This window comes from Diaporthe amygdali, assembly GCF_026229845.1.
Source record: "Diaporthe amygdali strain CAA958 chromosome Unknown NODE_2_length_3802984_cov_64_841326, whole genome shotgun sequence".
NCBI classification, from domain to species: domain Eukaryota; kingdom Fungi; phylum Ascomycota; class Sordariomycetes; order Diaporthales; family Diaporthaceae; genus Diaporthe; species Diaporthe amygdali.
Window position 1 is genome coordinate 2,616,081 of NW_026517022.1, and position 27,753 is coordinate 2,643,833.

Sequence of the window (27,753 nt, forward strand, 5' to 3'; positions counted from 1 at the left end):
ACTGAACATTGAATTCCAGCACAAGTACGCAATGATCGAAGCTTGAAAAATATTTACCAAGGGCATGGGAAAAGAGTAGATGAGATTCGTGTCGGCACTAGACAAGCCCGGCATTGGCTGCTGTTTAGGGGGCCATTGTTCAAGGCAGCGTCAGTCATGGCCCACCTAAGCCAGTCTACTCCATCATGATGGCTTGTGGTAACAGTCGACAGGATTATACGTGGCTGCTCGCTGTAGATGAAAAATCACCGCTTGAATCCTTGCCGCGAGCTGCGCTGCGGGGTGTGACTCCGGTGCGCAGGGAAAATAACACACATTGCTTACTTTCTTTCCTTGTTTAGTGCGACAAGGATAAATGCCCCGTGGTAATACGGTAGCCTGCAGCAGGTGTGGGCTCCGGCTTACGCGCCTAGCGAACTGCATGCAAGCCTGCATGCCAACCGCGACGGCGCGTACCTAACAGGCACAAGCTGGCTTGGTCTAAAACCACCCGAGACCCCACGTAGGACGGTCAATTTTGAACAACCCGATGAGTAGCATCCACGAAAGCAAACAGCACAAGTCGGCTGGTTGTTTAGTCTGCTATAGTGAAACGTGAACACACCGTTTGGCTGTATGAGTGCTGCATATAGCTTGGCCAGGTTTTATCAGTCATGGATAACTTCCAGAAGCTAGAAAAGCTCGGAGAGGGTGGGTTCCCCAGCAGCAGTAGCTGCTGCATTCAAACCTGACACGCACACTCCTCCTCCAGAGGGAACACCAAGCTAACGGCCATGCTTCCTGCATCACAGGCACCTATGGTGTCGTATACAAAGCTCGCGATCTCGCCAACGGCGGTCGCATAGTCGCGCTGAAAAAGATCCGCCTCGAGGCCGAAGATGAGGGCGTGCCCAGCACGGCCATCCGCGAAATCTCGTTGCTCAAGGAGATGAAGCACCCCAATATCATGCGCCTCTTCAATATTGTGCATGCACAAAGCCACAGTCTCTACCTGGTGTGCGAATTCCTCGACCTCGACCTCAAGAAGTACATGGACGCTCTTCCTGTCAGCGATGGTGGAAAGGGGAAGGCCCTTCCCGAGGGCTCGAGCGAGTCATTGGGCCACCTGGGACTAGGAGATGCTATGGTTAAGAAGTTCATGTGGCAACTCTGCTCCGGTGTTCGTTATTGCCATAGTCACCGTGTGCTTCACCGCGATCTGAAGCCTCAGAACCTGTTGATCGATCGTGACGGCAGCCTGAAGTTAGCAGATTTCGGCCTTGGGCGTGCTTTTGGCGTACCGCTGCGGACATATACCCACGAAGTTGTGACACTATGGTATCGCGCGCCCGAGATTCTACTTGGCGGTAGGCAGTACTCGACTGGTATCGATATGTGGTCAGTTGGTTGTATATTTGCTGAGATGTGCACGCGTAAGCCTCTGTTCCCTGGTGATTCAGAGATCGACGAGATTTTCAAGATTTTCCGGTACGTTGTCTATTTTTAGCATCAAATATGTGACACATTCCTACTAACCTGACCATGTCTCCTGTTATAGTACCCTAGGAACCCCCTCAGAAGATGTCTGGCCCGGCGTCACGTCGTATCCAGACTTCAAGTCCAGTTTCCCCAAGTGGGTACGAGATTATTCTACTGTTCTTTGCAACAACCTCGATGACATAGGTCTTGACCTGCTAGAGTTGATGCTCCTATACGATCCCGCTGGTCGCATCTCTGCCAAGGCTGCCATCAACCACCCATACTTTGAGGACTTGTCTGAAGACGCGTTGGCCAGGCTTCGGGTCGCGGCAACGGCTACTACAACTCGAAGTGTGTAGCGGCAGGAACGTACTTGATACCGCAGTGATGGAGCAGATCAATTGGGAAATAGGAACACAAACGAGCTAAGACTACTCGATTTGGTTTGTTCTACTATCTTTTCCGCCTTGCCTTAGGCGTTCTGAAGCCGCCGAAGGAAACATGCGACTACCTATGACCCAAGTTGGACTCCAAAGAACAGGGCAGAGAGAGATATAGAATGTCCTAGCGTATGACTTGAAAAAGAAAGGAAGTGGATTTCTTTTCTTCGCATTTGAGCTTTCGTAATAGGAAGAGGGAAATTAATTTCGATACATGATAGATTTAATTTCGATATATGATAGATTTGCACTTGGAGCCTATTCCCCGCGTTCTTTTCGATGTGCATTATGGATTTGCCCATCATTGGCTGTTCTTCACTGAAATATTCTTCCTTTGGATTTCTTTTGGTATTTCTCTTCATCTCAGCAGACAGAGAGTAAAAGTGAGGGGCAGGGAACGAGATGGAACAGTTTCAAAAGTTCAATAATCTTAATACATACCACTATTTAAGTAGTTGGACGTCGTGTGATGCCATATTTTATGTGCTTCGTATACTGCATATGACGTATTTGTATGTTCGTTTATATCTACCAGTCGACGGCCGATACCTAGGGTGGGAGGCTTTTCCTCATCATGCCCACTGTTGTGGGCGATATTCTAACCTTCCCCCCACCTAGGAATCCGGGGTCTTTGAAGAAGACATGGTGTCCTCTACATACAAAACCCCCCGAAACGGACCTGTACACTGGCTTTAAATAGCTAAATTTTATTAGTGATAATTATAGCTAGGTGGATGTAAAAGGTGTGGTGCTTGAAGAATGCGTCCAAAGTGCCCAACTCGCTCCAACCAGCTCCATCCCGCGATTTAGCATGATTTTGACCTCGCTGCTCACTTCAATGGCATCTTCTCAAATTTCACCACCAGCTTCTCGTTGACAGCCGGGCTCATTGGTTTATTACGACCGGGATAGCCAGTCTCATCGACGATCGAAGTGGCATATCGGGTGTACACCGTTGCGAGCGATACGCGGAACACTGCATTCATCACAGCATAGTCAGCAGTCTGCCACATTCTTTAACGCGGGACAATAGCTTACATTCCACGGCGATGTGCTGACCAATACATTGTCGACTGCCGGCCCCAAAAGCGAAAAACCATTTTTTCATTGCTGCAGCGTCGCCGCGGCCTTCCTCAAGCCACCGCTTGGGATCCCAGGTGAGGGGGTCTGCAAATACGTTTGGGTTGCGGTGAAGACACCAGCCAAAGCTGCATACACGCGTACCAGGTGGTACACTCTCAAGAGCGCCGATGCGGCAAGAGCAATTCGAGGGGCTCACCCTGGGATCTGCGTTAGGTGACGTGTTGCGAAGGCGTAAGCATTCCTTGATGACGGCGCCGAGCAACGGCATCCGCTCCAGAGTTTGCGAATGAGGTATGTCAGTTGGGTTCTCAGTGTCTAGAAGCGGGTTTGTAATTGAGCGCAATTCCTCTCTGAGCTCTGACTGAATTTCTGGATGGTGTGAGAGCTCATACACCATGTACGTGAAGACTGTGCCAAATGCTTCGGCGGTGAAGGCTATGCGGCGGTGGATGTTCTTAGTCCCCATACGCAGTGTAGTCTCGTTAGGATTGCTTACCGATATGGTCGAGACACTCACTCGCGAGTTCTCGACGTTGAGCTTCAGTCATTAAGAAGCCAACTTTCTCTGCTCCCGTCTGGGATTTTGCCAGATCAGTCCGTACAGCATCGTATAAGACTGGCAGTTGTCCCGCTTCTATCGCCTGCCCTTGGTCCCTCCTTTTCAAAATCTCTTCGGCCCCGTCAACCTTTGGTAATGCCCAAGCTTCAAATTGGCGACGCGCCGAAGCCATATCTTTTGATACAAGGGGCACCCCAAGCATACATAGATATTTTGTGAGACGCGGATGCTCTCGAAGCCAGAACGAAGCTTGGTCAGTCGGAAATGCAATCGCAAACAGATCCAACCATTCCCTCAGCGCCTTTGGATTAAGAACAAATTCGAGCGAAAGTGGGACACCAAACGCAAATGCCGAAGTGCAGTCAAGAATCATAGACTGGGCAATCGGAAGCACGTTCTCGGCGCCTTCTGGAGATGCGGCTATGTTGTCGAGCACAGGAATCACGCGGTTCACCATGAGATTTCGCATATTCTCTCGAATATGAGGTGACGAGCCGATGAATGCTCGATTATGCACGCCTCGAATGCGTTTATGGCGGCGGCGGTGCTCAGGGCCGAGCACTGAGGTGAATGTGTTCAAAGACCTACTTCATTAGCAATGATCCGGCATCCAACGTCTCAGGGCAGTAGAGCAAAAATTGAAAAAGTCTTAAAAGAAAGTTCCACACACCCCTGAGTGGCCCAGTAGTCATAAGACGGATGTTTGTCAAAGTCGGTTGACCCGGTGCCCCATACACAGTTGACAGCATCCATGTCATTGATGGCAAGCTCCCGCGGTGAGACCAGCACATACGGTCCTTTGGCCGCAAACGCCGCCGAGATGACTTGAAAGTCCGTCCCACGAAGCCTATGCCATTCAATCCAGAGCGTTGAGAAGCGCGCAATCGGACTAGCTGCTGGAACAGAAGCTAGAGGGGATAAGAACAGCGGATATATGATATATCTCCAAACTGTGCCGGCGACGGTGACGCCAATCAACACCGCAACTAGGGCTCCGTCCATTGTGTGGTCAGCAGTAACAGAGAAGATGAACAGCACGCTGATCAACTTTGTTTGGGGTTTCAGTATGAGGGGCCTCTTCGTCTGTCAAAAATGACTTCGTCACACGCCTTTGAAGACTTTGTCGATTTGTAGGTCGTCGACAGGGGCCACGTGTATGCGGTAAATATCCATGGGACAGATCTCGTTATATGCCACCCATTCATGTCGGTAGATTCTCTTTCTTCTACCCGGAACATACGTTTTTATCGGTTAATTTACAAGGGCTAAAATTTGTCTTCGGGGGATTCCATTGCGACTTCGGACTTGCTACAAGATCGCTGTGAAGGAGGGAGTCGCATCATTCGCTCAAAGAAGGCCAGTAAATATAAAATCTACATGTTGATTTCTTTCGCCGTCTTTCGGTTCGGGTCCTCATCATCACCCAGCCATATCACTGCTTATCTACACGAAAACATTGTTGGAATCTCAATATGTCTACACCTGAGCCTCCTCTGATCTCAGCCGAAGATGAATGGTCGCCGCTTCGATCTGTCATTGTCGGTAGGGCAGAAAACTCTGCTTTCCCATCCGAGCCGGATCATATGATGGCAGCAACCATGCCCCCAGAGCACCTGCCGTACTTTAAGCCCTCGAGCCCTTTTCCCCCTGATATCCTCGCTAGGGCACAGGCGGAGCTTGACAACTTGGCACACATCTTGCAAAGGGAAGGAGTCCGCGTGTACCGTCCCAACAAGGTCAATTGGCTCAAAGTGCAAGGCTACACTGGCGCTATGCCCCGAGACGGTCTGATGACAGTGGGAACTGCACTAATCGAGGCGCCATTTGCCTGGCGTTGTCGTCGCCATGAAATCACCTTGGCTTACTCTGACATTCTGTCTGAGTTGGGAAGCAGCGACTTAGGCGCTACCATTTGTCGAGCACCATTGATTACTGGCGATGACACCCTATATCACGGCAAGCTAGGCAAGAGCACGACCAGAGGCAATGGTTCCGCCTCCCACTGGTCCATCAATAACTCAAGGCCCGCCTTTGACGCGGCAGACTTTATGCGCTTCGGCAAGGTCGTTATCGGCCAGCTGAGCCATGTTACGAATCGCAGAGGAGTGGAATATCTACGGGCCGTGGTCCCAGAGGGTTACAAAGTCGAGATTCTGAAGACAACGGACGAGCATGCCATGCATATTGATGCCACTCTCCTACCCTTACGCAAAGGTCTTATGGTATATCACCCGGAGCGCGTAACCGAGCATGAACTGAGGCAACATGAGGTGTTCCGCGACTGGGAGCTGCTCGCTTGCCCAATAGTGCCGAAGCCCCGTCAACCCCCGAGCCCACCGATGTACATGTGCAGTCCCTGGCTGTTCCTGAATGCTCTTAGTCTGGATGAGAAGCGTGTGCTAGTTGAGGCGAACGATAAGGAATTCGCAGCATGGCTCAAAACGCTGGGCATGGAGCCAATCATGATCCCTTTTGCACATGTCAACAGCATTGGTGGGTCATTCCATTGCGCTACCGTCGATCTTGTTAGATCTGGCGCACAGGAGTAGGAGGCGGCAGGATTCTGACTTGGGAGGGGGAGCAGATCTCATGGCCGCAATTCTGAACTCCAGTTCTCTAGCTCTCAAAATTGTCCTTGAAGGTATTCTGAAGTATTTTCAATAACAGTCACGATGTTTGCAGTATATTTCCCGGAAAGAATACACTGTTGTAAGCAGGCGATTCAGCGGACGGGTACCTCGCAATGGCGACCTTGTCCTCTGACTCATGGTTTGATTGCTCCCTTGCATGCCCTGCAAACTATAAAGCTTGCGAAGGCGATACTCATTGGGTGGAGTGAAACTTGCCGATCTTGTGGGGACGGGTGTTGGAGAATTGCCCGTTTATTGGAGATCGGGTGGTTTTGTAAATACGACAAAGGGAAAAAGTCAACGCTTTCAAGCTCTGTCTTGTACACTGTTCTCTCCGTGAGCAAGGAGGCGTTATCTAGACTTATGGAAATCCTTTCAGCCTGATGATATAGTCGTCTTGCACTCACTGGCTATCAGAATTGGTACTCAGAAATCGCGCCCAACCAGAAAAGGAGGCCAAGGAGGAAAACGCATATACCGTTACAATAGTCTTGGTGAAAGCTCAAGAAATTCCTTTCGGACAAATTTATTTTTGTTCAGAAAATGGTTAACCTTTTTGCGTTGATATTCGACGCATCACCTATGGCGGTAGAATACCTACTTCGAGACTCTTCTAGGTCATTTTGGCTTAAAATTGTCTCCCTCGAAGTACACAGCAAACCGTTTTCGATCGCATGTAGGACATCAGCCATGTTGTGTCCATGAGGTGTCGTTTGTCACTGACTTATTAATGCTCGTCAAAATTGGCCGGGCGGTTATGTCCTCGAGTTAGGCAGATTAATATCCCGATGCGCCATGGGATTCTCATATTCCATTCGGGTCGCTAAAAAAAAGTGTGGGATAATTGGACAGCTATTGTGGAGCGGTTTTTTCTTCCTTTCGTCTATATTACTAAGGAGCACCGGACGCCTTTTCAGAAATAGCTAGAATCAGTAGACATTGTGCTTTCTACGATTCCCCCCTGCTCGCTTATTTGCTATAAGAAGTATTGCAGCTATCCTTTTTGTCCTCTGTCCGGCTTCAGAAAGGAGCCCGTTTCAACCTTTTGTTTGACCAGCTATACCGTTGTAGCGACTATTTCAGCGGGTTTACGAAAATGGCCAGTCCTAGTGACCTGGCCCAGATCTGGCAGTGGAATGAGCTGGTGCCAGCACGTGTGGATCAATGTGTCCATGTCATCATTCAAGAGCGCATAGACGCACAGCCGGATGCACCCGCAATTAGTGCCTGGGATGGTGCACTGACATATGCTGAGCTCGGCCGGCTTGCCACGAATTTGGCCAGTCGGCTGGTTGGTCTAGGAATTGGCCCTGATACTGCTTCGATCGTACCGTTATGCTTCGAAAAATCCATGTGGACAGCGGTCGCTATGCTCGGCGTGCTCAAAGCTGGTGCAGGCTTCGTGTTGATTGACCCTCACCAGCCAGAACACCGTCTTCGGAGCATAGTCAAGCAGGTGGGGGCAAATCTAATTGTCTCTTCACTCACACAGAGCGATTTGAGCTCACGGCTGACTCCAAAGTCGATCATTCTATCCTCACAATTGTTCGACAGTTCCCACAATCAGATAGATTCATCCATGTTGATTCCAGACTCTTCTTCTGTCGTTTATATTGCTTTCACTTCAGGAAGCACTGGGGAGCCAAAGGGAGCACTCATATCGCATCGAAATCTCGCTTCGGCTCTCCATCATCAGCATCAACGGATGGGATTCACAGCCACGACGAGGTTTTACGACTTTTCCTCGTATAGCTTCGATGCCTCTATCGGAATCTTTTTTACAACTCTGGTGGCTGGTGGCTGTATCTGTGTCCCCAGTGAAAACGATCGACGCGATAATTTGATTCAGAGCATCGTATCCTTGAATGCGAATACAGTTGATTTAACTCCTTCCGTTGCGGCACTCCTATCACCACATCTGGTACCTTCTCTGGAGACTGTTATTCTTGGGGGCGAGGCCTTACAAGTACGAGATGTGAGCCGATGGTGGGATTCAGTAAGAGTTATGAGCTTCTATGGGCCATGCGAATGTACACCGACGAGCACAATCAACTACGACGCCAAGACGCCCGAGGACGCAGTGCACTTGGGAAAAGGAGCTGGTCTTGTAACTTGGCTCGTGGATCCGGAGAATCACCAATCACTAGTCCCGCTTGGCGCTGTGGGCGAGCTACTTCTCGAGGGGCCGCTTGTTGGTCTCGGATATCTTCACGATTCAGAACGAACAGCGGCATCATTCATCGCGGATCCCGTCTGGCTACTTGCCGGTGCAGTCGGTCGGCCAGGAAGACATGGACGTCTCTACAAAACTGGGGATTTGGTACGGTATCGCGAGGATGGCAGCTTGATCTTTGCCGGCCGCAAGGATACTCAAATCAAGATACGGGGCCAGCGGATCGAGCTTGGTGAAATAGAACATGTCCTGCGCGGACACGCCGGCGTGGATGATGCTATTGCGGTGGTGCATAGAGACGAAGATAATGAGAGTGAGTGGATTACTGCATTCATCACTGTTCACGACAATGGAGCTGCATTTCAGGCGTCGTTTCCGCTGGAACAGTGGGAAAGACGACTCACAGGCGAATCAACATCTATCCATTGCGGCCATTGCGAAACACCTAGAAGAACCTTCACGAGCTGGGAGAGCATGTATGACGTCAGCGAAAGAGATGCGAAGCAAGTAACTGGATGGCTGGCTGGTATGATCGATCCAATGGCCAATAATTGGGATGCTAGCCGCCTTCCTGAGAGATGGACTCGCTCTGAGTTTGTCCTCTTTAGCCTGCCCACAGCGGCATCCACTAATACCACAGACCATACACCACACGAGGGCGCAGTCAATTTCATCAAAAAAATCATCGATTCAACGCCTGCCGTGGAAAAGACTGCCACAGTATTCAAGGCAGCTCCATCAGACCTAGGACCACAATGCCTCGCGATATCTTCAGGTCTTGTTGTTCTGAACTCCATCATTCACTTCTTTCCAAGCCAGGCCTATCTTCTCAACGTTGTCAGGGAAGCTCTGAAGCTAGAAGGTGTCAAGACAATCGTGTTCGGACATGTACACTCGAACGTCCTATATCGAGAGTCGCTTGTTGAAGGGGCAATCCGACTTTTCGGCGAAACTATTAGCCACGACAATATCCGAAGCATAGCCGAGATCAAGCTAGATGGTTCTATGCTCCTCGTCAACCCAGCGTTTTTTACCAGCCTACTCGACAGGTTCCCGGGAGAGATTTCCCACGTCGAGATAATACCCAACGAGACTGACGCCGGGAATAGATTAGGACCTTTACGTTACACCGCTGTTATTCATGTCCGTTCCGAAGACACGCAGCTTCACATTCGACAGGTTAACCCGGTCGAATGGGTCGACTTCGAAGAACAAGGGTTTGATCGTCAATCACTATTGACCCTTTTGAGAATGGCTTCAGAAAGCGCAATTATACCTGTCACCAATATTCCGTACAGCAGGTCGGTGCGTGGACAACGCTTTCTCCAGCTGCTTGAAGGTGGAGGTGAGGAAGCCACCAATCCAAGGGGCTGGATGTCACACGACCGTATTGCTGAACACAAGAGTTCACTGTCTGTTCATGATTTGGTGGACTTAGCAAGGCATGCAGGTCGCCGAGTGGAAGTTAGTTGGACGCTGCAGTCATTACAGCGTGGAGCCTTGACTGCCGTCTTCTACCATGATCCTCCGACTGACGACAAAACAAGAGTTATGTTTCAATTTCCGCCAGAAGTTGACCGAACAACCTCTCTTGACATGTTTTGCAGCCAGCCAATGCAACAAAACATGAACGACAAGGCTGAAAACGAACTACTTGAGCTACTTCGGACGAGGCTCTCCTCTTATATGGTTCCTCGTGTGATCAAGGTCCTGGACAGAATGCCGCTCAACAATAACTGCAAAATCGATCGCAGAGCACTTGAGAAACAAATACAAAGGAGTATGAGACAAGGCATGCCTATCTCGGAAGACAAGATGCTATCGGAGCACGAGGGCCAAGTACGCCAGATTTGGGGAGATGCTCTTCGTATTGAGCCCAGAACGATCGGGCCAAACGATCGGTTCTTTGACATTGGCGGAGATTCGATTTCAGCTATGAAGGTAGTACTAGAAGCTCGAAAATACGGTCTTGCAATCACTGTACGGGATGTATTTTTTCTGGAAGTACACGAGATGGCAGAACGGATATCGTCCCTGTCACCGTAGTTAAGGCAGGGCAACCGCCATCATCTCAGATACCCCCTTCGTTTAAATGTGCAGCCCTCCAAACAAATTCTCTAGATTATCAAATGATCTTTTAGTATGGCTTTCTGAGGACGCATGATCAGTTGTTTTCGTGAGCAGATGTAGTCAGGTGACACCGGGTATGCGTTGTAAGCGTTTCCCCCCCTTCAGCGAAGAGAAACAAAAAATAGCAAGTTTCACCAGTTTCTCCTCATTGTACTTGCAGCACCATTGGGCTATCCACAACCGGTCCTGCGCTGGAATTTTCGCATCAGTTGGAGGCCATCGCCAGTTTTCTGACAAGTCACAGAGAACCACGTCACAGACATCAAAGGACCTAGACTCGGATACTTCGCTGGAGGAACAGGTAGGTGCCAGCATCTGCCATAAGCACTAAGTAGTGACCGCCTATGGAAACATGCTGCATCAAAAGAGTTCCATGCGTTCCTGTCGATATACGGAGACCTAATGCCAAACGGCAGACACGTTTACTATTTCAATCAACATGTCCGTCCGGGTCATTCCATTATCCCCGGATAGAATCTGGCAATTCGTTGAGCCATTTCCAATCTTCATTGATGCCAACAGCCACGCGGTAAAGGCCGATACCTAGTGCGTCGGACTCCACTTTCAGGCCACGGGCGTCGTCGAGTATAACTCGCTGTCTTTGTGGCTCTCCCCCAAGAAGACCTGAATAGACCTGATCACGCCAGACTTCCACTTTGCACCAATACGGTGAAACACTGAGTTCGCTGCATACATGTGCAAACTGCTCTTCGAGCCCCATCTCACAAATAACTGCTTTGGCACGAGTGCTGCGGGCAATCGAATCGATCGCAGTGAAATAGGTGTGTCCTGACACACTATCTGGATCCGGATTCTCGTCGGGTACTAGAGCTTCGACCGGCTCATAGCATCGCACGGACTTGGATATCGCTGAGGAGTGATACTCTTGGGGTGTGGCGTACGGAGGGTTGGATATCACCAGGTCAAACTCTCCAAGCTCGGCCGGGAACTTGTCCAGTATGTTGTGCTTCATAAATGTGACTTCATTCGCCGCTCGAGCTCCAAGATTTCCCAAACGCAAATTCCAGGCCAGATTCTTCTTCGCAAGCTTCAGGGCGTGTTCAGAAAGTTCCATCCCTATGATTCTCAAGTGTGGAAAATGCGGCGCTAGAAGGGCATGGAGCAGGAGCGGAATGCATCCTGAGCCCGTGCAAAGGTCGAGGACGGAGAAAGTGCTCTTGTCATCTGGTAACTGAGCCTTCACATGTTCCAAACGGCGCGTTAACAGCTCCGCAATTCTGAGTGTGTAATTTGCCGTTGTTTGCCTTGGTATGAGAACCCGTTTCTCGCATAGGATCTCTAGACTTCCAAAGGGTTGGCTGCCTCGAATATATGGTAGAGGTTTGCCTAGAGCTCGTTGTCGGCAAAGATCGAGAAGACGCTGAGGTCTAACCGAGCTGCGAGCTGCTAAGCGGCGCCTTCGAGGTTTCAGCTGATCCTTGGACTGGACTCGCCGTTTCCTTCCTCGGACTTGCACTTGAGAGATCCTACGCTGGTCGGCCAAGTACTCGCGGAGCTGTCGTAACTCATCCCGAGCTGCCGACAAATCGCGACATGCCTGTAAGAGAAGTGGGAGGTATGGGTGTTCAACTCTTGCAGCCCGAATCAGCGAGTTTGCTAAACGTGCCATTGATGCTAGTTGTTCTGAATGTTCATTGCGATTGACAAACATTTAGATGCCGGGAGTTGACGGTGATTTTATTCTCGGCTTGTATTTGAAGGGAATCTACGACTCATAATACATCTAGGAGGGATTCTCCCGATCACCCTCCGCACACTAACAATAAATAAACCTCCCGATCAACGCCAGGCTCGCCCCGCTCACTACAACTAAAACATTCTCCCGATCCTCACCCGTTCACTAAATAATCCTCCCGATCACTCCGACACCATCAAGCTCGTGTCTGCTCCAGCACAAGCAATTGGACTGTTGGCACTTTTCATACTCATCGTTACACAATGTAACGTCCTTTGCTGGCTTCAATTGGTCAGCTCTTGTCTCACAAGTCACATCTCACACCTCACTACGTCTGAAAACGCCTCGCTCAAAAAGGGCACTAGGTGAGCATAGCTTCGATGTGTATAGTACATGTACACATAGTGTGTACAGGGAATGATCGGGTGGATAATCCAGTGCACAGGGGGTGGTCGGGAAATTCTCTTCCATTTTTTCCTATTTAGCAGCTTTGCCCCTGCACGTCTTACTGCATTTGTTCATCGCCGTATGCTTTCTTGGGGAGCTTGAACCAGACCTTGCCTAGTTAATTGAATTGACCCACCTGTTCCTTTTCCTCGAAATCAACCAGGGTTGCGCTTTCATAGCTCTCCACAAGTCGTTGTCGTTTCAAGAAAACCAGACAGGGAGTCTAGCATAGCATACGTGAACCAGAGTATGCAGTCTTCTACGGCCCCTCGCAAGCTCCAGGCTGGAAATGAGGGCAATAGTACGTTGTTCGGCCACTTTTTTAAAGCACGGATCCCATTCTGACAGTACAAAGTTGATGGGGAGCTAGTCGCAAGGCTGTTTCAGGAGCTTCAGTCGGAAAGAGAGAACAGCTCCGGTTCAGGTGTCTTGCCTGCCCATCTGAAAGAGTTTTTAGACACCAGCCCCTTCCAGGTTTGTCTTGAAAATCAGTCAGGGCCCCTTCTCATATGCTCATTGCGCTACAGTTGAAAGACGTAAAAGGAGAACAGGAAGTGAGATTGACTCGCAATTTTGGTCACGAGACGTAAGTAATCCCTCAGAAGCAATCCAGGACATCACTAAGTGGCTCTTAGAATCAATGCAGCTTTTTCCATCTCGGCTCTCAACGACCTCGTGACCGTCCCTGATGACTATTTCCAAGATCTACCTATGCACGACATTGATGTTCTTCATGACTCCCAAGCAAGCGGCACACAGACCAATAATGCAACCAAACAAGGGGGTAAAAAGGCGCCCGAACACGGTGTTGCCCCAGCAGACGGCAAAGACCTCATGGACAACGAAGGAGCCAAGAGCTATCCCGTACCCATCAACATCATCATCGAGAAAGAGGGTGTGGATGACACTCTTGCTTTTGATGTTTTTGCCGACGATGGGGATATACAGATCTCAAGAATATACTACTACTCGAAGAAGGAACGGGCTAATGTCAAGACAGTAAAGCATGACTACACGTGCATGACCGCATACACTGGTCCTGTATATGGAAACCTGGACGAGGATCTACAGCGTTTGATGGAAAATTATTTGCGAGAAAGGGGGATCAACACTACGCTAGCGCAATGGGTGCCCGAGTACATTGACTTCAAGGAGCAGAGAGAGTACATGAAATGGCTCAGTGGTAAGAAGAATATTTGGCATTCGGCTGAAACGCAAGCTAACGTTGTCGCAGATGTGAAATCGTTCATCGAGAGATGATCTTATTGACAATGCATTGCCAGCATTGGTAATGCAAATACTCTGGCACTCTCATAAAGTATCTAATGGGTGGAAATAGCATTGAGGTTAGACTTCATGTCCGTAAGATACTTTTGCATACATATGTAGCAGATGGTCATACGTTCGGGAAGCCCTTATCATTGGCATTCCACCAGCCAACCCGTATTTCCGTGTTTTCCCTCCATCCGCGGGATACTTCTATGTTTTTTTGGTAACACAACCGGGTATTCCTGTGGAGTGGACAACAGATGATCGTCACTATGCCAACCTCGATGATCCACATGGGTGGCCCATAAGTCTCCAAATTAAGTGCCGCCGCGAGACAGAGGGCTCTGAGAAGATGAAACAGAGAACATTTCGGCTTTCTCCTCGAATTAAGAACTTCATTTGAGCCCTTTTCAGGCCCGAAATGGCATTGGAATCAGACTCCGACCCCACGGTAGAAATTGAAGCATTCAAATTCGACACGGCCTCGAATGGTCTACCAGTCACTGCTCACGTAGTCACGGGCTCTGTAAAGACTTACATCTCGACAAATACCATCTTATTGCCGTTCAATTGCTTTCGCCAATGCTGCTATGACTGGATTCTTTTGGGATAACCTTCCTTGGGATAGCCTCCCTCGAGATAGCCTCTCATGCTGGATGACCCTTTTTACGGGGAATTCAGTAAGCTACAGGGGGTTCGGCAATGACGCCTTGCGACTTTTGAGAATTGGCGGTGTCGTTCCAATAGTGTATGTGAAAGTTGACCGCATATCACAGAGGAAATGGCAGTCTTAAAAGTACCTGTAAAACTGCTATGAGTTCTTCATGTAGATTCTTGCACTCTATTCAAAGTTGATCTAATCATCAATGATTGGCCATCCTTGTTGAGAGAGTACATGACGACCAAATTTCCTTACTATGGCCTATGTCTCAGTCTCCGGCGGTGCCTTCTTTCGTGTATCCACCCAGCCCATCCCCCACGCCGCAATGAAAGATACGCCGGCGAGCGCCGCCAACAGGTAGAAGACGGCGTTGACGCTGTCCGAGAATGCGAGCAGCAACCCGGAGAGCTCCGGACTCCCGGGGGGCAGCAGGGCCCGCACGGCCTCCGCGCCTCCACCCACTGCGAGCGCCGCCTTGGGGCTCACTGATGGTGCCAGGACCGAGACTCGCCGTGTCAGGGTCTGCGTAAAGATGGCGTTGCCCACAATGGTGAAGATGGACGCCACCAGGTTCTCCATGAATACACTGAAGGCGATCACGGTCGGGCTCTGGGCTGGCGTGACGGCATTCTGTATCGAAATCACAGCCTATAACATATTGATTTTGCTCCAATCAGCAAGAGTTGATGCAGCCGGCGCCCACTCCGAGATGGATGGTTGGCGAATTTGGGGGGAAAGACTTACCATCTGTAGTCCCATCCCACGCAAACCGAATAATATCTGATGTCCGATCCAAGCTGCTGTGGAAGTATGCGGATTCCAAGTCGATATTAGACCGCAAGCAACGGCAGTTGTTGCTCCTGCAAGAATGCTGAACGGGATGTAATAACCGAGCCTTCGAACTAATATGGATCCTGAGTCAGCTTCGAAGTTCTCCCTCCTTCATCGACCGTGGGATCAAAGATGGCGCCATATGCCATGCAAAGCTCAGAAAAGAGGTGGGCTCGACTTACCAAGCGCTCCAGTGATGATTAGGGACAGCAACTGCATCAGGATTGAGGGCAGTGTGTAAACACCGCTTAGCGAGGGACCGACGCCCCTGACAGCTTGGAAGTAGATGGGGACGTAGTTAACCCCGACGAAGTTGTTGACGAACAGGGTTGTGTTCTGTATGATACTTGCCCATATGATCCGTCGCTTCAGTTGGTGAAAGGGTATGAGGGCCCTCTCGCCTACGCGCCATTCCCAGAGTAAGAACAAGATCAAGGTCGCGCCAGAGCCGGCGAATAAGCCTATGACGGTGGGCGAGCTCCACCCGTACTCAGAGGATCCCCATTCCAGCGCGAGAAGGAACATGATGGTGGTCGGGGCGAACAGCGCAAAGCCTGTTAGATCAAGCTCTGGAACGATGCTGCGGAGGAGGGCGAACGAGAAGGGTGGTTTGAGCGTCTCGTCTGGGATGTGCGTGAACAACAGAAACAGGCCGGATACCGCGCCGATGGGGAGGTTGATGTAGAAACCTGCAAATTGTGAGCTGAGAAGTGGAAAGTGCGCAGAAATGCTAGGGTGAAAGTAGCTACTCACACCATCGCCAGCTCACGTATTGCGTCAAGGCGCCACCGATCAGCGGCCCGACAACTATACCCGTCTGACAGACTTGAGTCTATCGTCAGCTTGCGATATTTTGTTAAACTCGATCATGTTTGCTGACCTGCAAATACTACTCCATAGTAGACTACATGAGACAACAAATAATTAGTTTGAAGTCGCCAGGCAGGAACGATGATTCCAAAGGTGATGGTGGGAGGTTGAGCTATGCCGTCTGCGACTTACAGGGCCTCTTGTTCAGAGGCACCGCTCCTGCGATGAGGGTCAAGGCGCCATTTTCCAAGCCCGAGCTTCCCAGTCCGGCGACGGTGCGACCAAAGATGAAGAACAACGAGGAGGTCGAGACAGCGCAAAGCAGAGAGCCAATCTCGAAGATTATGGAGAAGAATAAGAACGTCTTCTTCGCGCTGAGGTAGGTGTAGAGTTTTCCGGTAAGAGGTTGTAAAGCCGCGCTTGTATCAAGATTAAATCAGTCTCAGTTCTGCTAAACATTGTTGTTGCACTTTGGGTCACTGAGAAAGATAGCTACCTCGACAGTACATAGGCACTTCCGTACCATCCGATACTGTTCAATCATAATGTTAGCAAGCAGAGACTTGGTGACCATACTGTTCGAGGATCATCGAGTCGATGATCTGGTGTTGGGCAGAGTCGCCTGAAAGACTTTTGGCTCTCGACAAGGATTCGATATGGGGAAGTAGGGAAAGGAACTGTTCTTGCAAATACGCACTCTTGCAACCTGTGAAAATCACTCGTAATGTACGGGATAGCCTGAACCACGAAATCGAGGAGATACGGTCGTCAGCTGTTCGGCCAGCATAGGTCCATCATGGTCGTCATCGGCGGAACGATGAAGGACCCCAGGCGCGAAGTGATTCTCTAGGCTTCCCGTACTTACCGTAGCGGTAATGCTGAAATCTAAAAGAACCAGGAAGAAAACAGAGATAATGCCAAAGAGGGCGACGTAGAGCTTGTATCCGCTGATATACTCCTTATCTTCCTCGTCGAAGTTGCCCCTCGAAGTAGGATTCGCAGCGATTTCTGGTGAAACTGCAGTGGTTTTCGGAGCGGTCGTCCCCAGATTTTCTTCTGGAACGCTGTCGTAGGTATTCACGGCTTTCTCGGGGTCTTGACCTCCCGTTTTGGGTGCAATCATGGCTGTCTCTGGTCCCCCTTCTGCCGCTTCTGCTTGACTTGGTTGTGTTTTCTCCCGAAGCAAAGTCGGAGACGACGAAGATCGATCATCTGCCGACTTTGAGTGTGATTCTGATTCTCTTGTCATCTTTGTTGGATGTAATTGTTGTCGTTCTTCGTCCACGGGTACGGTGTTGTAAATTCACCTAACGAGGCAAACAAACAAATGGGTTCACGGGTCAAGTCAGGTTGGGGGTGATTGGAGGCCCGGAACGAGGTTACTCCGACCTTGACATTCCTCTCCAAGGTGTTGGGGCCAGGCCCGTCGGCTATTCAGGTCTCTCGCTGCACTGCTCCAGCAGCGACCTAATGGCTTTCATTGTTTTGATCATCTCCCTTGTCATTTTCAATATCTGTGACACCTACCCTTTTAGTCCAAGACTCCAAGGATCTTTTCCCCACCTTCTCAGCCGGATGCCAACAAACTCTCGGGCTCGGGCTTGGCCTCCGCTCCTACCCGTGGAAATACATATACGTACAGCACGGTAATTGTACTTACTACCCCTGAGAACCTAATAGCGTTCTAGGCTGAGACATATATACATGTACATATGTACATCGCCCATACCGTGACCATCATGCACGACAAACAATTTTACCGATGCCTTCTTGTAGCCCATCAGCAACACTCCCACCAACGCCCTTGCTAACGGCAGCGTGTACTACGCAGAGCATGTCCACTAGAAACTCAAAGGACTCTCTCACCGCCTTTCAGCCCCAGAATCTAATACGATCTAGGAGACATTTCTACCACATCAGATCGTACATTATTCCTTGACAGCTTCCTCGTAATTTGTGCCAACACTTTGGGTAACTAGAGCAAGCAAACTTGAAATCTTCTTTCCCATTCGGATCAGTGCGTGCTTCTTGGCTTGCTCATATACCTAGAAGAGGACCGAGGATCCAGACAAAGGTGTGGATAGTGTATTGGGGGGGGGGGGGGGGAAGCGAAGGCGCTGCGTTCGACAGGTCGACATTGTGAGTCGGCTAGGCAGATGACGTGACGGTCACCATCATGGCTTGTGTCTGACGGCCCATAAAGACAACGCCAACAATGTACGCCTGCATCAGAGCCCATGAAACCGCATAAATTGGTTCGTCACAAGTAGGAATAATTACAAGCAAGAATACTGCATCCCCGCCACTTCGAATGCTGATGTGATGATGCCCAGCAGTAATCTAGTCCTAGTCCTCGTGAGATTGTCTCGGCACCGCGCGTCGACGAATGCTCACCTGCAGGCCCTGGCAGTGGCACAGCTCTACCTAGGTACGCAGCGACGCCCAGCCTTCAAAGCACCTTTTTTGACGCTTCTTTTCGGTTGTGCCGCAGTCTGATATCCAGTTTAAGCGCCCTCCCCCCGTTTCTCCATGCCTCACCGAGAGCTACTACATTACAGTGGCGCCTCACATCTACCTTATTCTCCACTCACTGCGGTAAGCTGAGTCAGGACCAGCGGCCACCATTACAGGGCACCATGTCCAAAACAAGGAGAATACGACGCGGGGAAAGGCTATCCGTTGCGCATTGCGCACGGGGTGGGTCCCATATTGCAGGTTCTCATAATGTACCGAGGCAGGCATCGGCTTCACATCTCGAGCCTATTTGCTGGCCACCTTTGTGTCCTCGTAAACCAAGCTTCCTCAGCCGCCGCCTCCGAGAGCTTGTAACCCAGTGACCCTGAGCATCCGGATTGACGGAATGTATAGTACAACGTTGCAATGCTCCTCCCAGTCTGGACTGTTCCAGGACCCAAGTACACACTACAAAGTCCATCATTTCCCCTTTTGTCCTCCGGCGAGAGGTTGGCGAATGAGAGTTTGAATTACAACAACACTCGACAAGGGAGTAGATTGCACAGGTGGCGAACCAGGTGTGACAAATGTTGTTACTAAAGCAAACCCGTACAGACAAGAGCTGGTGTTGGGCTTATATTAACAGGGTCTGCTATTCGCACAGAACTATAGGACAACACGTACTGAGCTTGGAAAAAAGTACGGAGAATTACTGAAGACTGAAGTAGTCCGTCAAGGCGTTTGCCTCACCTATGGGCAAGATAAATGTTTAGATTAATTACTGAGGTAACGACCGTCTCTAGAGTAACTAGAAAATACTTCCTTGAGGGGGTGGTGTGGCTTTCCTTCCTGTTCTGCCGCGATTTCGGGCCCACAGAAGTCATGTTCGTAACACTGGGCGGCAAGCACTCTTGGAGGTCTGTACACACCCCCGTAACAACCCCCAGCGAAGCTTAATTGGTACAACTCGATATACTTTTATCCCTTTATTTCCAGACCTCTTGACGATGAGGGCTCTCAGCCTCGATGGACCGTTGCACAAAGGGGGATCAATATCGCCGGTGGCATTCATACACCCAGGTTCTAACCATGCCCAATAGTAAATCCGTCTTGGTGCGTATGTCTTTTGCCATCTCGTATTTTGCCCTGACTGTTGTCGTGTTGTTGGCCATCTCCGCGACCTCCATCCTATTTCCGCCTACCGCAGAGAGCATTTGTTGTATTCTCTTGATTCGTTTTGCTAGAATGGCAGATACGCATAAAGCCCATGCCTCGCTCGATGCGCTCCATATCCCAATCCTCAAGGAGTTGCGAGGGTCCAGGGACGGCGGCACAGCAGCAGCCTTTGTAGCATTGCCATGATGGTGCTCCCTCGCCGCGCCCACCTCTATGGTGTGGCGCTCAGGGCAGCCCCATAATGAATGCGACGACATCCTACTTGTAAACGTGTCAAGTTCGCTCTCCAGCGCTATCTGGATGCTGTTGACTATCCAATTCGCGGCCATGCACAGTGTAATTCCATTTGCCGAGGAGAGAATTGAGCTGCCACAGACCGTGCATTGCTTCATCATCTCAACAGTATTCTGCAGAGCCTGTTCCAGAAAGAGGATCAAGTCCAAGGGCAGCAGTCTGGTGGGCTGAGATAGCTTAGGGTCCATGACAACAAGATATAACTTGTTCAGCATCGTAGGACATCGACACAGCTTGTCGTCGGCCGAGCCGCCATGGGCGGTAGCATGTAAACACTGGTCGCGTAAATCTGTGGCGCATGCGAGACATCTCTCCTGTAATGGGGAGTTTATCATACCATCCACAATTCTGCTTATCCTGGAATCGTCGAGGAGGCCCGACAGCCCTTGTTCAAGTTGAGAGCTGTCAGCGGGCGGGGATGATAATGGAGTGCTCAGGTCAGTCATCGTCAGGGACTGCTCGATGCTCATGAAAACATCCTCATGTGTCTGGTTGTAAATTGCATTGTTGATATCCATGGGTATGTCCGGCGCCGAAGCCAAGTGATCTGCTGATAGGGGATGCTGCAAATGCGGATTGGCCAGCGAGTCCAGAAAATCCACAATCGTATCATCCAGTGCCAAGCCAGCTCCAGGAACGTCGGTGTGGTGATCATGATCAACATAGTGCGAAACTTCTCCATCAAGTATCGTCTGTGATTGATCACGGTTGGACTCGCCGGGAAGGGCTGGGGCTACTCTCATAACAGGCGATGAGGATAATGCCGCAGTAGTCGATGAAGGACGATCCTGGCCGGCTCCGGTGGATCTGCCATTGTCACTAGTTCTTCCAACGGGTTCTTGATTATCGACTCCATCACCGTGGGTCGATCTAACACGACGTGGGCGACCAGATTGCCGAACATAGCTATATGTGCAGGAGCGGTCGCGGCGACGGCAGTTAAGGCAGATTGGCCGTTTGCTATCGCACCTGATCTTGGAATGGGCGCACTGGTCGCAACAGTTCCGTATCCGGTCTGTCACGGGCGACATCGAAATTTGTTTCTGTATTGCAATGTTGTCTGGGAAGAGATAGAAGGTGGGGCGCGGCAACAATATGGCACGCAGCTTTAGATGGGGATAGGTTCTGAAAGAAAACTTGGCAAAGATGGCCCAGGGCCAAACCTCTTTTTTATATACAGTATATAGGTGTATACATCTTGCTTAAGGTAGGTACCAATAACACTCCATCATGCACCATAATAACCCGGCGCCTTGCGTGGTAGTCCCACAGCGCTGCTAGTAGCTAGAGCTGTCTACAGGACATCCTGCAAGCTTACTCCTCCAGCCAACCAACAGGAATTGTTGGTACAGCCAGCGACGAGTAGATACTCCTTGATATTTCACCCACCCTTCTTTTGTATATATCGTAACTGCTGCGTGTCATCTTGTCGGCCATTAGACACTTTGTCATGTGTTGTTGTAGATCTCGGAGGTGTGAGCGGATTTGGGAGAGCCCTTGCTTGATGAGTGTGGCAGCAACTAAATGTGCTTCGGTATCCGTGAGTTCAACCCTCCCAAGAACCACTGGCGGTATAGCATTGGGTACTGATTTGGGTGTGGGGTGTACATGATGCTCGTTCCCCTCGCCTGTCTTTTCAGCTGGTGCGGTCGAATCGCCTGGGAAGGGGTGGGCGGCCGGATGTATCGCGACACGGGTGGAACAGTTCACGTCCCCTGACGCACTTGCTTCCGAGTACTTGACGCGTGCGGCTTCATAGAGTATGCAGAGGGTAGCCAACCCATCCAGCAGCGCCGCCATCACGTCGTCGTTGGTACAACAGACTAGGCATTCCCGTACGCCGGGGCCGAGAAGATGGATGTTTTGGTGAAGCTGGAGAATCTCATCCAATGGCACGCTCTTGTGGCCCGCAAAACTGGCCATGGTCCGAAAGATGCGTTTGCCAGAATCACTACACGAACACGGCAAGTCCATCATCGGCGGAGGACACGGATGGCTGTTTTGGGAGATTGTGGCAGAATATGACGGCGGCAAGGGCTACCACTATGGTAGAGACTGATTTTTATGGGAATTAGATGCGATCAGCGGTTGCGTACCACCGCCGCATGCAATTTACCTCCGTTTTTCCTCATCCCTTCCCCGCGATTCCTTCATTGTTCATGCGAGCAGCGCTTGGTAGCAGATCTGTTAGCTTCTTAGAAAAGGCAGTTTACTCCGAAGTAATTGCCACGATTCAGTCCTTGAAGTGGGAATGCATGGGAATGCAAACTTTAGAAGAGTGGCACATGCGCGCGTGGAGCAAGTTTGTCTCGACGACTCCATGCCGGTTGTATCGTTGAGAGGTGAGAAGGAAGCTGGGCAGCGTAATCCCCCGCCCCGGGCAGCCCGAATCTGCAGGATATCTCACTATAACTGCGTTTGTGAGAATAAACGTGTACAGTAGCTGTATGTATACCTCATGCTAGGTCATACTCGAATTAAGCCTAGTACAGGGGGAATGTCTCCACACAAAATGGCGGGGAGCTGGGCCGGATTAGGGGCCGGAAGTGGGCCGCCCGACTTCATAGCTTTGGTCGGCAGGACGCTGCATACAATATGTGGAGGCTTCGTGGTTAACATTTGTCTTGCTGCTACTTTTTGTCCCCAATACCACCATCCGGTACCATTAAAGTTACACACGAACACCATTCATTTGGCCACCGACCGTCATTATGTAATGTCGTGAAGCCTCTTAAAGGCTTCTGCCGCCGGCTTGCGAGCCAAACTACCAGGCATTCTGACACAGCTCGCTTCAAGATCCGGCAAGCAGTAAGGCATACATGTTCGCAGGAATGCCAAACCTTAATTTGTGACTTGTCCGCCCGACGTCGCTTTTGTTCGCAAAGTGGGCAAATCGTGACCTAGTGGGTCCAAAATCGCCAATAGGAAAACGTGTACTCGATTTAACGTTTAGGATGCCTGTGTAGGTATACAATCATACGTCGGACGTAAGGTTTTCCTTTTCCGCCCGAAGCTGAACGGAACTTTCGCCTACCTCTTAACCTGGTCACGGTGAGGAGATGACATGGTATGACAGAGACGCGAAGCTCGTCGGCGGCTATGTATGCCATCCGCACCTCTTCTCGTATACGGAGTGGGGAGCCGCAGGGGTGTATGTGTATGTGGTGTACAGACGCTTCAACCAAGCGGAGTGAATCCTTTTCCATGTTAGCACTAGCATTAGTCTTCCCGCGGAGCCTCGGCCCTGCCCAGCTCCCGATATGTTTCAAATTCTCCATGCAAGGAGCGTTTGAAAGTGGGCCAGTCAGCTTCTCAGCAATCCTAACCATACTTCCATGCAGCACGCCACCAAGGGGGGTAGTGGATCATCAGGAGAGCACGATTCTGGACCGGTCAGGAGTTTCAGAAGAGGAAGTCAGGGATCACATCCTAGGTTCGCCATCTGGGAAGGGCGTCCCCTTGAGGAGGTTCTACTTCTTACCTCGTCAGTGTCTAGTCACGTACATTCTCGTATATGTACGTTTTTAACCCTGTGAAAACAAAAGTCGCGTCATTGCTTTAGTGCCTTATTTGTATAAAAGCGTCTCTCATAGCGATGTATTCATATGTCATTATACATCCATCTATCACGTATATCAATACAAGAACTAAGTAACTAGTACCCTAAAGACAGGGTTTGGAATGCGACTCACATCACGCGATTAAACACTTGGTACACCACCCACTTGCACCGATCACTGCCTGAAGGCGACGATCGAAGGATTCTACCGACTTTCCTAACACGTCCTTCCAAATCGTCCCACGTTGCTGCGTTCGGAATCAATAGTTCGTGGCTGGTAGCCGATGTGTCAAGGTCGTTGAGCCTGGATCTCTCTCATACATTGCCTGATTGAGCAATTTCCACACGATCTCGATCGAGTTGGACAATCTCCACCCTCTATTCCTTGGTCCATGGATGCAGCCAGTCTTGTACGCAAGAGCGTTGGAACAGTTACGTTATTATGGACGTATATGGCGTATACAGGACCGGGAGAACACATTACAGGAAGGATCCGTTGGAGGCCTTCGACGGGAACCTCCGCAGTGACGCCTGCGTGCCTCGGATCGGGGTCGTCTCTTGACCTGACGAGCTCGGAGCGATGATGCCACGAGAAGGCACCCATAAAAACTTGACTATGTCGAGCAGACCTGGTTTGATGTTGTTTATTGTTTTTATGAAGGCGTACGCCTTGTAGAGCTCAGTATTCAGTCTCTAAATATCGTGGGATTTGGGTTCCTTTTTTTTTTTTTAGCGAAACCCCATTCCTGCCTCGCCATCTCCGCGCCAATGGTTAGTTTGTGTCAAGCTCGATGACCCCGGCAGAGCGGACGGTTTCCAAGGTGCTAGTTGGGCCCAGCTTGGTTTCTGCTGAAGTCACTCGAGACCTTGTCGTGTCTCTCAATCTCCATGGATTTCCGGTCGATTCTCTATGAACTGGTGGGCAAAAGAGGAGATGGCTACAGGCATACAGGTTTTCTTGAGTCTCCGCACACTACGCCAGAGAGATTAATGTATAGCTGAACATCCTGATGGCTGGTCATCCTAATGGCTAGTCATATTATAGCTCTCCCATTTTCCTTTACGTATTTGTTCTAAAGACACTGTGGCTGCGAAGCGGACACCCGAGCTTAAGCTTGTTCACAGTAAATGATTCTATTACCGGCAAACCTCGCGTCGTCGTACAGATCTGCCATCCATGCCTCCGTGAGGCATTTCTCTGCTATATTAAAAGGTTTCCCTGGCTGCCATTCAAGCAGCAGTGGTGCCAGGAGTGGAGGGAAAAGACACCTGGCAGGGCGCCTATATTCACGTCTGAGACCATGGGAGAGGGGCGTAGAGGGACGAGAAGGGACGGGGGACTGGGTGCTTTTCGTTGAAATCAAAGCACGTGTTCTCAATACGCTGTATGTACGTGTGCATAAAGGATGTTACCCATGCAGATAAGATGAATGCTACATGTGTATCTACATGACTTGGTGAATAGCAGAGAAACAGCCCGGATAGTAATTCAAACACTGGCTGGATAGTAATTTAGACATCGTACGGATAGTAATCCTGCTCACATAGATCTCTACATTACCTTGTCTACGCAATCATTTGACTGATTTGATATACTGAAGTATTTAATTGACAGCAGTGAAATGCTCCTGTCTTTGCTTTCGCCTGTTCAACTTTTGGAAGATGATGTCTTTATCTATAGGCAGCCCGATGGGCATGGTATTACTCAGTGTCATATTGGTAAGTGATGATTTGTGTCATGCTAAAAGCCTGGAGACATTCCTTTTCTACGAGTTAGACTAATCGAAAGGACTAGGGTGTCGGCTATGCAATAAGCATATCATTCTACAATCTTTTCCTCCACCCGCTGCGCAACTTTCCCGGACCTATATTGAACCGCATTTCCCGTATCCCACGCGCGAGGCATCTTGTGAAAGGAGACCAATCCTTCCATATCAGGACGTTGCAGGAGAAGTACGGTCCTGTGGTGAGGATCGCCCCCGATGAGCTCGCGTATATCGACGTGCAAGCATGGAAGGACATATATGGCCATCGCTCGAACGGGGATGAGTTTTCCAAGCCCAGCTGGTTCTACCGCATCTTCAATCAGATACCGGTCGACCTTCTCAGTGAGACGCGCGAGAGGCACGCAGCCCTGCGACGTCAGCTCGCCCACGGCTTCTCCGACAAGGCCATGCGCACGCACGAGCCCATCATCACCAATTACGTCAACCTACTCATCCAGCGGCTCCACGAGCAATGCCACGGCACGACAGCAGTGGTTCCCATGCGGGACTGGTTCTGGCACACAACATTTGACGTTATCGGCGACCTCGGTTTCGGCTCCCCCTTTGGCTGTCTTGGGGGCAACTGCGTCCACCCCTGGATCCGGCTCATCACCACGTCCATCTGGCAGAATGCCGCCATGCGCGCGCTCATATCTCTCGTCGGCCAGGGGCCGATGCAGTTTCTGTTTGACACGGGCCTTCTCGCGGGCAAGAAGCACCAGGACATAATGTCCGAGAAGCTGGCGCAGCGGATGGAGCTCGGCCATGAGCGCCCGGACCTGATCGAGGGCCTGCTGAAGGAGAAGGACAATCTTAACCTCAGCTTCAAACAGCTGACTGCCAACTCCACCCTGCTCATGGTCGCCGGCTCCCTGACCACGGCCACTTTCATCACCGGTTCCACCTTCCTCCTCGTCTCCAACCCGGACAAGCTGAAGAAGTTGGTGGAAGAAGTCCGCTCCAGCTTCGCCTCCGAGGAAGAGATCAATCTTGTCTCTGTCGGTCGCCTCTCGTACATGCTTGCCTGCCTCAACGAGGGCCTCCGACGCTACCCGCCCGTCACCACTGGCCTGCCTAGGACAGTGCCCAAGGGCGGTGCGTCTGTCGCTGGCCAGTATGTGCCCGAGGGTGTGAGTCACTACTTTCTTTCCCTCTCCTTTCCTTTCCTCCTCAGTGAGATAGATGCAATCATCCATCCGTTCTAACAAAATCAATCCATTCAGACCACCGTCGCCGTCTGGCAATGGGCTATCAACCACCGTAGCGACTACTGGAGTCAGCCTTTCGAGTACATTCCGGAGCGCTGGTTAGAGGGCGGCAACAAGGAGCGAGGGGATCAGCTGGATGCGATGCAGCCGTTCAGCGCGGGCCCCCGCAACTGCATTGGCCGCAAGTAAGTTCTGACACACCCTACTATAGTCTGACACATGAACATGGCATGGCATGTATTGGAATATGATTGTTTTGTTTGAGAAAAAAAAGAGAAGAAAAAGAAGTCATTTGCTGACTTGATGAAAACCAGTCTTGCCTTTGCCGAAGCGCGTCTCATACTGGCTCGGGTCCTTTACAACTTCGACATCGAGCTTGATCGGAGCAGTCAGAGGTGGCTGGCGGACCAGAAGTCCTATGCGATGTGGGATAAGCCCCAGCTGAATCTCAAATTGACGCCCGTTGTCAAGATGAGAGGAGAGTAGGGCTTTGGATAGGTGTTTACTTTGATCTCTTGAAAGAAACGCGGGTGAGTATGGAAGACATCTAAAGACGGGGTGGGGACCAAATCGAAATTCATACGTAGTTCGATACAGTCAGTACTTACGCGGCGGGCATTGGAAGCAGCTTCTTTGTGGCTAATAATAACGAATTCATACAGCAAATTAGAGGTACGAGCGAAACTCATATTCTGGTCCCACATATCAATGCAACATCAAATTTGAATTCATCAGCTATACATATACGTGCCCTGGCTGAGGGGCCGTGACTTTGTCTTCCTTAATATCGATGTCTAGTTCCGTTTGTTGAATCCCTGTAACGCTACGAGTACATGTAAGTCTTAACTTATGGCTACCGTGGCTCCGCGCCGTTATGCTCGAGCCACTGGCATCAAGGGCGACAGACCTATCTCGGCGCTCTTACGCGTGACAAACCATGCGACAAAATGTGCGACAAAATGTGCCTTCTAGAGGATAGAACCGTAAGGACATATGATTATGTAAGCGGTAAAGTTAACGTACGGTATATTGCGCGACTAGCTTTACATCATCACTTACCTCATAACAGACAGTAATAATCCGACAGATAGTAATCCAGCCTTACAGCC

The 27,753-nt window shown here is 50.3% G+C and overlaps 9 protein-coding genes across 9 annotated transcripts; 5 read left to right on the plus strand and 4 right to left on the minus strand.

The window, feature by feature from the left end:
• Nucleotides 1-653: 653 nt before the first annotated feature.
• Nucleotides 654-1,817, plus strand: J7T55_012148 (cell division control protein 2; the record flags this gene model as incomplete). The annotated part of the gene is made up of 3 exons (XM_053137005.1): nt 654-690; nt 792-1,467; nt 1,538-1,817. The coding sequence occupies 3 exons, from the start codon at nt 654-656 to the stop codon at nt 1,815-1,817; spliced, it is 993 nt and encodes a 330-aa protein (XP_052999949.1).
• Nucleotides 1,818-2,728: 911 nt separating this feature from the next.
• Nucleotides 2,729-4,542, minus strand: J7T55_012149 (uncharacterized protein; the record flags this gene model as incomplete). Its single annotated transcript, XM_053137006.1, has 5 exons — nt 2,729-2,874; nt 2,937-3,065; nt 3,123-3,416; nt 3,478-4,124; nt 4,211-4,542. 5 exons carry the CDS (start codon nt 4,540-4,542, stop codon nt 2,729-2,731), a joined length of 1,548 nt encoding a protein of 515 aa, XP_052999950.1.
• Nucleotides 4,543-5,012: 470 nt separating this feature from the next.
• On the plus strand, nt 5,013-6,089 carry J7T55_012150 (lysine amidinotransferase; the record flags this gene model as incomplete). Its single annotated transcript, XM_053137007.1, has 1 exon — nt 5,013-6,089. One exon carries the CDS (start codon nt 5,013-5,015, stop codon nt 6,087-6,089), a length of 1,077 nt encoding a protein of 358 aa, XP_052999951.1.
• A 1,177-nt stretch (nt 6,090-7,266) lies between these two features.
• Nucleotides 7,267-10,389, plus strand: J7T55_012151 (uncharacterized protein; the record flags this gene model as incomplete). Its single annotated transcript, XM_053137008.1, has 1 exon — nt 7,267-10,389. One exon carries the CDS (start codon nt 7,267-7,269, stop codon nt 10,387-10,389), a length of 3,123 nt encoding a protein of 1,040 aa, XP_052999952.1.
• A 544-nt stretch (nt 10,390-10,933) lies between these two features.
• J7T55_012152 (uncharacterized protein) lies at nt 10,934-12,103 on the minus strand (the record flags this gene model as incomplete). The annotated part of the gene is made up of 1 exon (XM_053137009.1): nt 10,934-12,103. The coding sequence occupies one exon, from the start codon at nt 12,101-12,103 to the stop codon at nt 10,934-10,936; it is 1,170 nt and encodes a 389-aa protein (XP_052999953.1).
• Nucleotides 12,104-12,865: 762 nt separating this feature from the next.
• On the plus strand, nt 12,866-13,876 carry J7T55_012153 (uncharacterized protein; the record flags this gene model as incomplete). Its single annotated transcript, XM_053137010.1, has 5 exons — nt 12,866-12,917; nt 12,987-13,090; nt 13,144-13,202; nt 13,252-13,799; nt 13,851-13,876. 5 exons carry the CDS (start codon nt 12,866-12,868, stop codon nt 13,874-13,876), a joined length of 789 nt encoding a protein of 262 aa, XP_052999954.1.
• A 931-nt stretch (nt 13,877-14,807) lies between these two features.
• J7T55_012154 (uncharacterized protein) lies at nt 14,808-17,436 on the minus strand (the record flags this gene model as incomplete). Its single annotated transcript, XM_053137012.1, has 8 exons — nt 14,808-15,194; nt 15,291-15,343; nt 15,560-16,066; nt 16,131-16,202; nt 16,380-16,606; nt 16,711-16,719; nt 16,764-16,864; nt 17,053-17,436. The coding sequence occupies 8 exons, from the start codon at nt 17,434-17,436 to the stop codon at nt 14,808-14,810; spliced, it is 1,740 nt and encodes a 579-aa protein (XP_052999955.1).
• A 2,254-nt stretch (nt 17,437-19,690) lies between these two features.
• J7T55_012155 (uncharacterized protein) lies at nt 19,691-22,034 on the minus strand (the record flags this gene model as incomplete). The annotated part of the gene is made up of 3 exons (XM_053137013.1): nt 19,691-20,918; nt 21,081-21,217; nt 21,501-22,034. The coding sequence occupies 3 exons, from the start codon at nt 22,032-22,034 to the stop codon at nt 19,691-19,693; spliced, it is 1,899 nt and encodes a 632-aa protein (XP_052999956.1).
• A 3,298-nt stretch (nt 22,035-25,332) lies between these two features.
• J7T55_012156 (cytochrome P450) lies at nt 25,333-27,130 on the plus strand (the record flags this gene model as incomplete). The annotated part of the gene is made up of 4 exons (XM_053137014.1): nt 25,333-25,389; nt 25,466-26,566; nt 26,660-26,829; nt 26,959-27,130. The coding sequence occupies 4 exons, from the start codon at nt 25,333-25,335 to the stop codon at nt 27,128-27,130; spliced, it is 1,500 nt and encodes a 499-aa protein (XP_052999957.1).
• Nucleotides 27,131-27,753: the final 623 nt, after the last annotated feature.